The sequence below is a fragment of the Coturnix japonica genome, chromosome 13 (genome assembly GCF_054131305.1).
Source record: "Coturnix japonica strain WE chromosome 13, WE-NBRP24, whole genome shotgun sequence".
NCBI classification, from domain to species: Eukaryota; Metazoa; Chordata; class Aves; order Galliformes; family Phasianidae; genus Coturnix; species Coturnix japonica.
Window position 1 is genome coordinate 15,540,147 of NC_140675.1, and position 14,395 is coordinate 15,554,541.

The 14,395-nt window shown below is 43.8% G+C and overlaps 1 protein-coding gene across 2 annotated transcripts in view; it reads left to right on the top strand.

The window, feature by feature from the left end:
* Positions 1-14,395, top strand: part of XYLT1 (xylosyltransferase 1) — a 138,654-nt gene that overhangs the window by 55,273 nt on the left and 68,986 nt on the right. For both annotated transcript variants that reach the window (XM_015876852.3, XM_015876853.3), the window contains exon 2: positions 5,569-6,091. In XM_015876852.3, the coding sequence (XP_015732338.1) occupies positions 5,569-6,091 (523 nt within the window). The remainder of the gene's footprint in view (positions 1-5,568; positions 6,092-14,395) is intronic.

Consider the following 14,395-nt stretch of genomic DNA (forward strand, 5'->3'; position numbering starts at 1 on the left):
GGGTCACCTTTGCTGGTGCAGATTTTTGTATGACCATGGCATGGATCTCTTGTTCATCACTGGCAAAAATGCACAGCCGCTGTTGGGGTCTATGTTGAAAAATAGAGCTTTGTAGCTGTGAGTTTTCTCTTACTACATAGTGTTATTGTGCTTTCTGTTGCAGTTCCCTTGGAAATAGGCAGGAGGCGTTACTTTTAGAGCAACCTATATCTTTGTGATGGTGTTTGTTAGTGCTGTCTCCTGAAGGACTGGTGCTTTTTCAAGTCTCAGAATTCCCCTTTAAATCCAAGTGATCACTTCTTCTCATGATCTTTGTATGTACTAGTGGACTGTATTTGATGCCGTTACATCTTTCATCTCAACCAGCTTTCAAGTTCAAAATCAATAGATTTGTTTCCACCCTTTATACCTCTCTCTTTAATGTCAGGCACGAAGTCGGTTCATACATTGCTCACAGAATGATTCTCACAAGTCTTCAGCCTCTGACGCTTAAAGTACAATGTACTTATTACAGCAAAATGGAAAAGCATATGGACAAAGCTAACTGCTTTAACATCTGCTGTCGCTTCTCCATCTGCTCTCTGGCTGTGCTCCTGTCCAAACCTGCCAGAAGCACTCATTTTTCAAGGTCTCGTGGCCCATCAGCCACGTCCTCGACGGAAGCCCTTAATTTCATGTTCATTCTGACAGAGCAACAAGATATCTGCAGGGTGCTGCAATCATCAGCGCAGCTCCAATGGTGGTACTTTGTGTTATGCTCAGCCTTAGAAATCCTTTGCAATGACTTTTTTGTTAGAAATAAATAAATACATTTCTATTTGCTACCATTGTGATGGCGACCATCCTTTGGTATGCGACTGGCAGATGAGTTGGGCCGACTCCAGACAAACACACTGATTTATTCTGCAGTGATGGAGATGATGTTTTGGTAGATTTTTTTTCATTTTTTCCCATGGATTCTTGCAGAATTCTGGTCTTTGAGGCCCTTTCCAACCCAAACCATTCTGTGATTCTCTGTGGTTTGACTTAAAAACAGCCCTTGAGTGTGCCAAGGTCAGAGCATGGGAGTAGGGCTGTGCTCCAGGAGTAGCCCTTGTAGGGATGCCATCCGCTGACTTCCTTGGCAGTTGGAAGGTATCATTATTGAGTAATTAACTAGCATTACAAAATAAGATGTCACAGAGCTGTAATTAATGTTGAACAAAGAGGAGACTTGTTTTAATTATCTTCTCATGTAGTGCTGTTTAAATCCTTCCTGGTCTCAGGACTGGCTGAATAGATGGTCCTGTACCCCCTGAGGCACTGCCCAGCGGCTGCGTGCTGCACATCCTGATGTCTGTGTTACGTTGTGGAACGATGCCAGCTTTGTGTGGGATGGAGCTGTGATAGATACGTGCTTGTCAGCCCAGCAGGCCCAGGGCTTTGTACTTGGAGAGGAAATAAGTCGTGTCAGGGAAAGACTATGAGCACTTCAATTCAGGGCTTGCTTGTATATGGTCCCTCCATCTGTGTAGCATCTGTAGGACTTCTGTGCATGGCACTTCACCTCTCCCTGACCTACTGAGGATCAGATATGGCTAGGACCTAAAAATTGTGTTTGTGGAAATCCTTCTCTTGGGCTGTTTGATGATAGACATGACAGTGTCACACCTGAGCTTTGAAATGCAGTGCTTTCAAAGCGATGCAAGGTGCTAAAGAAACCAAAGGTTTCTTTCTTTATGAAGGCTGTAGACAGAGCTGGCATTTAAAATGTGGGAAAAAAAAAAAGTATTTTGACCTGATTGGCACCTCTCTGCAGAAACAGAATGGCAGCAGGAGCTGTATATTTGTCAGCTGAGCTACAGACACTGCACAAAAAGGATGTGCAAATGCAGGTTTATGGTTTGTCCCCAGTGTGGTTCCCAGGCTGTAGGAGAAGCGCAGCCAAAGTCAGACAGGGGCTGTAATGGAAGTATGGGTCAGAGCTGGGAAGGATGCCTTCCAAACAGCAAACACTCTGATACAGATTGTAAAGCACTGCCGGAACTGGCAGTGTGTGGTTTCACTGTGATCTTTCTCCAGGATTTCTTTGTCCTGACTTGAACATGTTAGACATCCATGGCACAAAGTCTGCAGTGAATCCTGCATAGTAAAATAAGTATTACAGAGCAAGAGAAATCCATTTTCCTGTAGCCTGCCTAAGCCCACATGTGCTGCTTTTGTCTGTACTTTCAAACTTTGCTGATGAATGCAGTTTATTGTCAGCAGCTGCTGCTGTCATGAGCTTTAAAGTGCTGAGCTTCATGTCCTCTCCCTGCAAAGCTTGTCCTGCTGACATGTGCGGGTCCTGCCTTGAAACCATTACACTGTGCGTGATTGGTGAAAGTTGTTGAGAAAGAAATGAGTTGTTAAGAGGTGAATGGGGATTTTGGGCTTGTTGGTGTTCTGTGTTTGCATCAGCAGGTGTGGGAGCACCGGGCTCACGTGAGTCTGCAATCGGACCGTGTCCAGCTGTAGCAGTTGTTCAGTACTCTGTTCGTTTTTGTTCTGTATGCACTGATGTACATACACGCCTCCTGGTTGGCACAGCTGTTCTGCAGTTGGGCTGTATTTTTAGCCCTCGCTCCTCCCAGATGCTGTTTCTGCAGAGCTTTTGTGGTCTTCTCCGTGCCCCCAGGCAGGCAGCGATTAAAGCCCAGCTTAGTTTTGTGTCTGCCTTTGAAGCGCTTGTGATACATTTGTCTTCTCAAATTCCAGCGTGTACACACGGAAAGGCATTTCCCAGAGGGGAGCAAAGCACTTGAAGGGAGAGAAGAGTTTGAAGAGGTGAACCTTATGCCAGTAAAATCTCTGTTTACTTTGCTTTTTTCTCCTGAGGTTTCATCACAGCTTTCTACCACTCTCCTATCATGTCAGATGCTGTTTGTAAGAGGAGGGGCCCCACACCTCATCCGTCAAGGCTTAACTGTGCTATGGAGGGGTCTGAATGGGGCATCATCAGGTAGGGGCTGAGGGCAGAGCATTCACACCAATTTCTTACTGTGGGCATTAGAAGAATTACTGGGGGGGAAAAAAAGGCAAAAAATAGTGGAATTCTGCTCTCCTCTTATTTATCAGTGTGCTGGTTGTGGGACAGTTCTCATTTGCTCTTTCATATTTTCCTTCATATTCCACATATGTAACTGGAGCGTAGAGTGGGATGGAAAGGTGATATCCAGCAGCAGCTTAGAGGAAGTGTGTCTGCAGAGCAGTTAAGTTATTAGATCTGTTTTATGTATACAAATGCAAGATGTTTCTATCAGTGCATTAAGATAAAGCAAGTCAAAGTGTGCTACTGGCATCACCAACCTGAGGTTCAGAAGTTGGCTGAACAAGAAAGGGAACTTGTCGGCCATCAAACATTTGAAGCATTGGGCCATTACTCAGAGCAGCAGCATCTTGGAAGAGATGTTTTGGGTACACAGTCGTATTTGTCTTGATCTGTTTGCAGTTTGCTGCTGGGGTCAGGAGTCTTTCATTTTTATTTATTTATTTATTTTGAAGATACATTGGAGATGCAGGATAAGTAAAAGGAGCAGGGCTCTGTAAATAGAGGAATTCTTTGTTTGATTGTTCGTAGGAACAACTCCTGCCTTGAAACTGTTTTTGATGGGATTTTTTGTTATGTTCCTTCACTGAGATATGAATTATAAAAATCTTACTCCTTTATGTAAAAACTAGAAAGAAAAAATGAGTTTGTGTGCTTTCTACTCTTAAAAATGAGAGATATTCGTGGAAGGGAATTGCTTTGGTCACTCACAAAATCTGATCTTCTAATGAATGAACTGTTCAAACATTTCTCGTTGCTGAGCTGCAGAGGTCAAAGCAATACCAGCTTGCTGCATGACCTTGGACAAGTCATTATCACAACCTCTTTCGTCACTGAAATCTGACTGTGAAAGAGCCCTTTGCAGAAGAGGTGGGAGAAACAATTAGCTAGTGCTGGTGAAATGTTTGGGATGTGAGATGTGGTTGGTAGGTGCTAAGGATGGCTCCCATCAGTCATCGTTAGCCACTGCTGTGATTTGGGAAGCCCTGCTTTCTGGCTGCTTAGTCTAACAGGAGTGGAAAGAATGCTGAGCAGAAAAAGAAGAATATCAATATTTATTATCTGGTCATCAAATGTTTTAGTAACTATTCCCCTTGCTTTTGTATGCTGTTGAGCACTATAATAAGTGGAGATACTGCCTGTTCCATGAGTCTAAAAGTGCTACCTGTTAGCCTGAGGGCAGCTTCTGCGGCTGGAGCAGAGGTTCCCATTTCCTATTCATTTACACATACAGGTGCCTCTCGTTCTGGCCTTCTCTGTCTTTTCTCAAACAGATTGCCATGCTCTCTGATGTCCCTGGGATCCCTGGGATTGTCCTCCTTTTTCTTTTCTGTCTTACAGACTTTCTCTTGTGAATGTATTCATTCAGTGTGTCAATTGCGTGCCAGTCAGGAGAGGTTTGCGGAGGTCTGAAGGGAGCCACGTAGCCAGCTCTCATCAGTGTTTGGGAGAACTCAGATGTTCTGCTCTTCTTTGTACATTCTCAAAATTAATTCTGCCCTTTTGCTGAGGATTTCTTTCATGCCTTTCTGATCCCCATGAGAATATGAGCAGCTCAAGACAGCATAAAGAGTGACAAAGGCTTAGAAGTGCTGGTGAAGGACACTTCCAGCCAAGGCCATCCTCAGCCTCCGCTGTGTCTAGAGGATGTGGTGCCCACAACGCTGTGCTGTCCCACCCCCCCTTTTCTGCTGTTAGCAGTTCTGCAGCCTTACAGTGTGCGTGCCTTTCTCATGCCTAGTCTTTGAGGGATGTTGCTCCATAGTCCCTTGCTCAGGCCCACATCCAGGTGGCTTCTGAACATCTGCAAGGAGCAAACCCCACAGCCTCTGGGCACCTCACAGTGCTGTGTGATGGGCAGAGAGAACTCCTGTGCTCTGGGTGGTGCCCAGTGCCTCTGCTCCTGGCACTAGGCACCACTGCAAGGAGCATGGCTCCATCTTTGCACCTCCCTGACTGCGATTGCAGTTAGTGCTGGGCTGAGTTTCCATGGTAACAGGTGGAAGGTGGAAATCAAGAAGGCCGGCGTTATTCTGCAGCAGACAAACGTTGCACCATGTCCATTTCCTTTCCTTCATATAGTGTGTTTTGAACATTACAGTCCTTATGGACAGGATGTTCATCCTGGTGTGGGTATGGGGGATGCTTTGGTGGGGACTGGTGGGCCTTTCTGGAAAGCTTTCCCATTGATTTTAATGGTGTCAGGATAAAGTCTTTTCCAGTCAACAGCTGCTCACAAGCCTTGTATAAACCCCCTGCTCCATCTCAGATGGAGTCAGACCCAGCTCAGAAATGAAGGGCAGTGTGGGATGTGGTTGCCTGCACTGATGTCAGCAGCTCAGGTGACTTCCTCAGCCTAACCTTTCTGTCATGAACCCTAATGTGGCATTTTCCAGTAGGCTGAATTATAATTTGTTGTTATTTTCATGTATGAAATGCTTGTGATGCATGGAACGTGAGTATTGTAGTAAGAAAAGTGTAATTTCTCTCCCTATTTATAGGATGGCTATTTTTCCCACCGACCAAAAGAGAAAACACGAACAGACAGCAATAACGAGAATTCAGTCCCCAAGGACTTTGAAAATATTGATAACAGTAACTTTGCTCCCAGGACTCAGAGGCAAAAACACCAGTCTGAGCTGGTGAAAAAACCCCTTAGCAAGCAAAAGGAGCATTTGAGAAAGAAACTGGAAGAGGAGAAGGTAAAGGAGAACTCGCTTTTGGGGAAGAGCTCCAACGAGGTGGTACAGTTGAACGATAAGCCTGGAAAGAACAGCAGCGACAGCAACCTGAAGGACATGTACACATCTCCCAGACAGCAGCCTCTGAAAAGAACTGCAGACAGCTCTCCTGAACTGAGGTACGAGCAGCCCCCCAAGTGTGAGGTAACGGGCAAAGAGGCCATCTCAGCCATGTCCCGGGCCAAGACTAAGCAGTGTCGACAGGAGATCGCGGATGTGTACTGTCAGCACAAGCATGAAAAGCTGATGCCGGAGAAGGTGACACGTTTCTGTACGCTGGAGGGTAAGTTGGGAGGCGGTGAAGGAGAAATAAAGCAGTATCTTGGGGGTAAGATTTGATATGATTGAAATGGATTCCTAATGACAAGAAACGGGCTTTGCTGTAGAAACGTGATGTAATTCTCTAGTCTGTGAAAGCTAGGGATAATCTGAGGATGGAGTTCTATGGGTATCACAGGATCCTTGGTAGATTCATGCTGAATTTCTTTTCACTTCCCCCAGATTTTTATTGTGCCATGTGATATGAGAATTTATCTGCTTCATCTACAGATGCAGAAAAGCACAGTTGAGGTGCACATCTTGTTACTGAGTTGCCTGCTTTTCTGCAGTGGAATTCTAGCTAAGAACCAGAGCCATTAAACGTTTCACTAATAGATAACTGTAAGAAACGTAACTATTTTTTTAAGCATTAAAAAAAAAAAAAAAGCAATTCTGTGACTCGCTTCTGTTTTTAGTGATGTTTAATTAGCTAAAGTAATTTCCAAAACTGCTACTGTAGAGAGCCAGGTGCCAACTGTTGCCTAAGTCAGGCTTTGATTTGTTGCTTGTGGTTCCTGTGTGCAGTCAGATACATCAGGTGTCTCTCGGCTTGGTTTTGCTTTGCATATTTCACTAGCCCATTTCTGCCTTTCGGTAAGAACGCTTCATGAGATGCCATTTACTCAGCTGTAAACTTCTACCATAGTAAAGTGCTCGTTTTAAAAGAATGTTTAGTTTATTTCATGAGGAATATTTACTTACATCTTCTAAGCCTGACAGCTTACCTGCTTAACGCGCCATCTCAGAGCAGTGGTTGTGATTGGGTAGACTTAGTGTGGGATGGAGGAGAAAAGAAGGAGGATCTTGGTGTTCTTGGCTGTATTTGGTTGTCAAACTCTTTTCCCCTCCAAAGGCACAGTGAAATGGAGTCATTGTCCAATATGCTTTTATTTTAAAATACACATTAATTTATTAGCAGTTCATGAGTTATGGGGTTATGACACATTAAAATATTAAGTGTAAAAAGAATGTGGGTGGGTGCAGTTTTTTGGGTTAACAGTGATTAAGTTTCATTCAGATTTTTATTTTAGACAGTGAGTCCTGTTTAAGAAGAATAATTTGGGAAAGTATTAACTTAGCCAGATGGATCTTTATGGAAAATGTTGACTTTTCTTTGCCTCGGGGTTATTTCCTGCTGCCCATGCTGACAGCTGAAGTTTACTGCTTCAACAGCCGGATTTCATTGGCAGAGAAGTCTGTATGTCCTGTGTTGCATGTAGGGTTGCTCTGGAACAGATTTGGGAGCTCTGATATGGGGAAGTGATAAAGCAGCAGCAGCATATTTGAGTGGGACATGAAGTGCTTATGCAGGTGGCGTCAGCGCTCAGGCAGGCTGGGATCTCAGAGCTATGGAAGAGATCCAAGCTTAGCAGTGACTTCTGAAACATCCAAATACAGGGCTAATAAGTTAGACTTGTAGGAACCCCCGAATTGAAGGTGTGCAGTGCTTATCAGTAGGTGTTAGAGTACTCCTAAGGACTTGTTCCAGTTCAGCCATTCTATTATGATACAACTTGGTTGCTTTGTTAAATTTTACAGCCCTGTTAAAGATCCATAGATTGAGTTCTGTTTTGTGGTCTCAAACCTTTCTTGCCCTGTGCAGAACATGCTGCTGCTGCTAGCCACATCCTTGGTCAAAGGTGTCATCAGTTCCAGATATGCCTAAAAAGCATTGAGCTTCATTAGGAGATGTTTACGAAACGCTGGACATCAACTTTGGGAACATTTGGGAACTGTTGTCAAGATGGCTGGTAGGGGGGACGTTTGTATATAGACATTTTGCCAGTTTATGCATCAAGAAAGCTGTGTGCTGTTTGTCAGCAAAAGTCAGACATCCCGGCACTTGTTAGTCTTTATTTTTAGCATGCAAGCACTATCCCTTTCAGTTTGGTTTGAAAAAAGATTTCCTGTCCATTTTCAGCAGAGCTGCAAAGTTTAAATATTTATGCGTTGTAGAAGCACATTCATCCATTATCTCTATGTATAAATGTGTTCCCAGTGCTATAGTTTCCATTGAGATGTCATCCAACATTTAATCCCGTTGGATCCTGTCTTGGTTGATCAAAGCCACAAAGTTGTTCAGCGTTGCTATCAATCATGGACATGACTCCATCCAGCTGGATGTCATAAATGTTCAGTTGTACATTCACTTGAATCGTTATCAGCAGGAACAGAATCTTAGAGGCTCATATTTTTCTTTCAAATACTGTATTTCCAATGGCAATAGGCAAAAAAAAAAAAAAAAAAAAGAATATAACCATCTTCAGTGTTGATGCCAGTAGTCAAAGCTAAGACCAGGGCAGCAGGCAGCTTGTAAGTCACTTTGCTTTGAAGGGAGTGTTTGGAGCTGGTAGAGGTGTGTTTTGAGGGGAAATACAGTCAGTGAAGGTAAGGGCGGAAAAGAAGTCTGATGCCATCCCATCCCATGGGGAGTTCAGTTCTTTTCAGATGTGGTGTGAAGACCAGTAGCCTGCAGACAGCAGGGCTTTCTGCTTCCTTGCTGGGCCCATCTCCAGCCTGGTCTCCTGCCATGCAGGCACTGACTCCCCAGATGAGCTGGACTCAGTTCTGCTCAGCAAAGCTGTCTCCTTCCTTGTCCATGGCCCTCCTCTAGGTCAGATACACTGATAAAAATTGGAAGTTGAAATGTGAATTCTTGGCTTTCATAGAATCTGATCTTAAACCCCTTTGGCAAAGCATAAGTGATGCGTGCCACATTATTTCCCAACAGCGTCCTTTATTCCCATGGGAAGGATGCAGTTTAGGATGGCCATGGTGATCCTATGTGACTAAAAATTTGAGCAGCAGTACAATTACAATTGCACTACTCCAAAGAGAGGTGTGTATACTCAAGCCGGGACTTTTCCTTGCTTATCTTCCTTCTGCAGTTAAAGTAGCCCAACTTTGGGCCTGCTGGCTGCATCAGTCCCTGAATTCTGTGCTTTCGGCTTCGATGTGAATCATGACAGCTCTGAGTCCCTTGGCATGCAAGTTAGCTGGATGCACAGTTCTCCTTAGTGCTTGGTACTGGGTCTGTGAGTCATCAGTTGTGGTGCTGAGTGGTTTCTGCATCAGCCCTCCTGGGTGCCAGCTTCTACAGGCTGCTCTATCTCTGGCCTAATCCTTATTGTTTATTATCCATCTGGGTTTATGCTTGACCCAGATCTGTGGCTTTGGATAGACCAAAAATAAGTAACAGTTTCTTTGAGAGGTGGTTTCTAAGATGTAGTTCTGGCAAAAAAGTCCCCAGGAAAGCTGCCTCAGGTGAGCCCAATTTATTTCCCGTTGTCTCTACTGTTGTCTTAGCAGTTTTCTGCTACGTTCATCCCTATTGTGTAAACCCAACTCATAAATAAAGTAGAAAAGTAATCAAGCTACTCTGTTTCCACATAATTCATCAGCACTGAAAAAGTTCTTTGCAGATCAGACTGCTTTCCTTTGAGTCTCTTAGTGATGATACTGCTCTGGCACACTGAGGCAGGAGATTGGCATTTCTCACGTGCTCCTGAGGAGAATGCTCCATTTCATGTTAGAAAACACCGCCTTCTTTCTGTTTTCAAGCCATGAGAAGAGGGCTCTGGTGCTCTGTTTACTGTATAATATGCACAGGTAGTGACAGTCTTTATGCCTGCAGTGTGTGTGGCTGAACACTTCAAAGCACTCTGCAGAAGGAGGTTGATTTGCAGGAAGAGAGGGGATAAGCCTCACAGATGCCAAATACTCACAAGGTGGAGCAGAGCAGTTCTTCAAAGCATGGAAATGGGAGAATCCTCTGTATAATTTTAGAAGAATGGGAGCTTTAACTAAGCAAATATTAAATTTCACCCTCTGTATATGCATGGGTAAGCACACAGTGACATGTAAATGCATACCTTTGTTTAGCTCTCACTATTTTGGCATTGCATTTATGTACTGACTGGGTTTGATCTAAGGGTGACTGGACCCCAAATTTATCTTTTTCTCCTGGTTTCAGGCTTGCCAGTGACAGTGGCTGCTGCTTTCTTGCACCTCTAATCTGTCAGTGTGACAAAATAACTGTGATGAGCTACGCACGGTTTAAGAAGCATATAAGAGCCACTGCACATACAGCCCAGACAGCATTTTAATTTGCTGCACCATAGATGACTCTGGTTGCAATAAATTTACTGTGAGTAGACTAATTGCAAAATAACACTAATTGAGTAGTTATCAGCGAACAACATCCTGTGGAACAAAACTGCTTACAATTAATAGCATTTAAGCCATGTGCTGTTATTCTGCAGAACACCAAGTTGTAATTGCACCATGTAGAGAGATTGTGTTCTCTTCTGGAAACTGTGTTCCAGCACTTCTTTCATTATAAAAAGCAGTTTCAAGATTCAGTGCTTGAGTTTTAGGTGAAGTGAGCTTCTGAAATGTGGTGTGCCTCCTGTGTGCCCTCAGCTACGTGTGAAGCAGAGCCAGCAATACTGAAATGAGTGAAGCTGTGGCGCTGTAAAGAGGGGGAAAAAAAGGTTTCAGTAGTAATGCACAGTGGTAGTGATTCTTGGGTTGACTTTTTTATTGCCACGTGTGCATGTTTTGACAGATAAAATTAGAATATGGCTGAGTAATGGAAAGACACTTAGTTGTTTTGGCTGAAAATGGACCCTACCTCATTGTATGGATGGAGACCAAAGAATAGCCTATGTGCCACAAGTACGTGTATGTGTTGGGACCCAAAGTGCTGCTAAGCTGCTGCCAATGGACTGGATTTTCAGTCAGGGATCAGATGGAAAGGCTGTGTTTTTATTGTGTGCCTAGAGCACTTGGTCACTGGAACAGAAGGGCGATGCTGTCTTGATGCAAAAGCTGCCCAAACTCTTCTCTTTGCTCATGGAAGAGAAGTTCCTGGGGAAGGGCACCAAATTAATGGTTTATCCTCAGAAACTGGACATCATTGTAGATGGAAAGTATGTGCACATCTTGTAAGGGAAATGAACAGGGCAGCAAACTTGATGGCAGACAAGTATTGGCAAGTGGCATCTTAAGGAAGCGCTGAGAGCACTGCACAGCACAAGAAACAAAGGGCAGGAAGGCTGAAAAATTCACAACCCAGCAGCCCTAGTTGTCACCAAATCACTGTTCTGGAAAATGCTGTCAGTTTAGGGAACATTAGAGGGGCAGCGGGGCAGGTGTGGGAGCAGCTAATGGCCAAGTGGGCAGCAGGGGCTTAGTGAGCACTTGGATTAAGATTACTGCGTGTGTAGTAATGAATGATGAAAGTAATGAAAGGAAAGTGCTTGAGCAGGGGCCGATGCTCCTGCAGTGTGCATAGTTGGAGCACTGGGGATGAGATGGGTATGATTGAAGCAAAAGGAGGTTGGTGGTGGGAGCTGGTAGGGTTTAAAATGAAAAATATCGAAAATCAGAAAATATGTTTTAAAAGTGTTTTGTGGTAGGAAAATTCAAGCCATGCCAGCAGTTTTTCATGTAAAATAGCTGTTAGGCTTCCAATGTGGAATCATTGCAGTGATTCAGTGGATAAATGTTTAAGTGAAAGCATTGCATCTAAGTTCTCCTGTTCAGTGCTGAGCAGGAAGCTGTGTGGTATGAAGCTCGGTAGGACTGAATCCAGTTTAAATTAAGGTTGTGTGAGCAGCGTTAATGTTAGTTCTTCCCTAAACTGATTTTGCAGCCGTAACAAAACTGTGTGTCACTGGTATGCATTAAATGTTAATGGGCAACAGTAACTTTCAGGTTTGCTTTCAGTGTTGTGTCTACATTGTCATGAAGGGTAGGAGATTGCTGGGGCTGACTCGCTACTGATTCAGCTCTGCATTTCTAAACTGTATGTCTCTAAGTATTGGAAAGGAATACTGGTTTTCACAGGAACCTCCATCTGATGAGCTGTTGCATTGAGGAGAGGGGACTGCTGTGTCGCAGCAATCCCATGTTAGCTGCAGCTCAAGGCAGCCACTGTTCGGTTTGAAGACAGAGGCATAGTCTGCATTGCTTCTAAAATAATCAGAGGGAAAAGCCTTTACATTTAATTTCCTCCTCTGAGCTGGCCCAGAGAATTTTCCTGCCTTGTGGCTGCTTGAAATAGATGCCTTGACTGTTCACAGAGTTTGCTCCAGGATTTGATATGCAGTTAGAGGGAATATACCCTGCTTCAGGCACCTTTTCAGACGAGTACACGTATTTGATATATTTAGGGAGTCACTGGGCCTTATGAGACCACAGGCTGTTTTGTAGTGTTTTTCCTTGGGAACGAGGAGGAGTTGCTGAAGGGATCTACCCTGAATTAAAATGCCAGCAGACTAGGCATGAAGCCAATCTTGTAGGACATTAATGCTATTTTAAGAAAACCACGATTTAGTTGTTTCTGTGCAAGTATTTCTTACACGGAAGGTAGTTTTAAAACATCAGTCTTTTTTCTCCCTGAGTAATCAAGACTGGTATAGAAAAAATGAATGACAAGAGACTGTAGGAGTGCAGCCTCGGATAAGATTTTGAAATTGCTCTGTGTGTGTTTAGTCTTCCAGATAAATGCTTGTCTCTGGGTGTTCAGGAGCTTGTTAGATGTGAATAGCCCTGATTCTCTGCTTTAATATCCATGATAAGTCACTGATTTATCATCCAGTTGTGTCTAAGAAGTCATTCCTGATTGGCACCTACGTAAGGAAGAGTAGTGCTCCCAACTCCCAGTATCTGCTTTAATGCACGTGCAACTCTAACGTGTTCTATTTCCAGTCTTACTCACAAACTGTTCGTATCGAGATCTTGGTTTTCAAGTCCTGGCCCTATTGAAAAGTCCATGCCAGAATTCCATTGTTTTCCTTCTCTGGTTTTCTCACCAGCCTCCAAGGAGGCAGAGGAATTTCTTGGTTCCCTCTCCCAGCGCTCACCAGAGCCAGATTCTAACAACCAGTTCTTGTGGTGGGTGCTCTCCTATCTCCATCCCTCCAGTGGATGTCACTGTAAGGATGGTGGGAGCTCATGGGAAACCACTGCTGAGCCAGACAGGTCTGCCAGTAGCTAATTCTAACTGTAATTGCTTGTATCATCCTCATTGCTGCAAGGTGATTGCTTCTGTTTTCTGGACACTTGCTTGCCCAAACTGAGGGCAAAGTGTTTTGTTGAAGTCTTGATTCATTTGTGTAACTCATCAGAACACCAGAGAAACACTTTGCCAGTGAGAATGCACCCTTCTGTTGTAAATTGCAGCTGAAGCACTGCTCTTGCTGCTTACTCATCTGTGCTTTTAATTGGAAATCAAGGCTTCCAGCCAGCCAGTAGCTACTACTGTGCAGCAGAGTATTTTCAACTGCTTTTAGACTGAAATGTTCTGTGTATGTTGTGTATTACTGTGCTGCATAATATTGGTGAGCTTGACAGTAACATGACTAAACAGAACTGAACGTTTCCATGTTCTCCATCTATTTGTGAGCTGTGATTCATTCTGGGTAATTCACTGAATGGTAGGCAGGAAAAATGAAGTTTAAAAGAAGAATTTCTTGCAATGCATGTGTTACCTGTTTGTATTTTTTTCTTTTGCATGGGATCTGGGTGTAGATGCTCTGAAATAATTCAAAATAATTTCTCATTAATTGCACTTCTGTAAGTCTTTGAACATCTTTGAAGATCTGGACCAAAGTCATTCCCTATGTTTCAGGAGGAGTCATCTTTGATCTCTTACTTGAGAGCATGGTAAGGATTACTCCCTTACAAAAGGGAGAGCTGGGAAGGACAGCCAAGCCTGGCTCAGTTGCCCACCTTGCCAGCCAGCATAAGCAAACAGCTAATGAGAGCTGAGGCAGCTGCTGAGATTAATTGGGAATAACAAGACTTCCGTGTAGCACATGCTGGGTTTGCCAAGCCACAGCAGAGGCAGACTATGTGGAGCTGAGGTGTTTTTTTGCGTAATTCTACTGTTTCCTGCCAGGAGATGAAGACAGACCAAAGATTCCCATGAAATATTGAAAGCAAAGTGTGTTAGTAGTATAGCTACAGAATATACAGAATAATGTTTTTTTTTTTTCTGAGTCCACAGCAATGCCCAAATGTGAGATCAGAGCAGAATTCTGCTGCATTACTTCTCTGCTTTTATCTGCCCAGCCCAGCACTTTTGCCCTGTTGCAGGAGCTTTAGGGGCTTCCTGCTGGCTGTAAGGTGTGTGAGCTGTGCCATACGTTGATTGATTGCTTCTGCATCAGAGACCAGGGAGAGCCACAACGTCTCAATTTGGTAGCTATTAACACATCTGAGTTTTGTGCACCAAAACAAATCCATTCACTTTGTTTCAGGA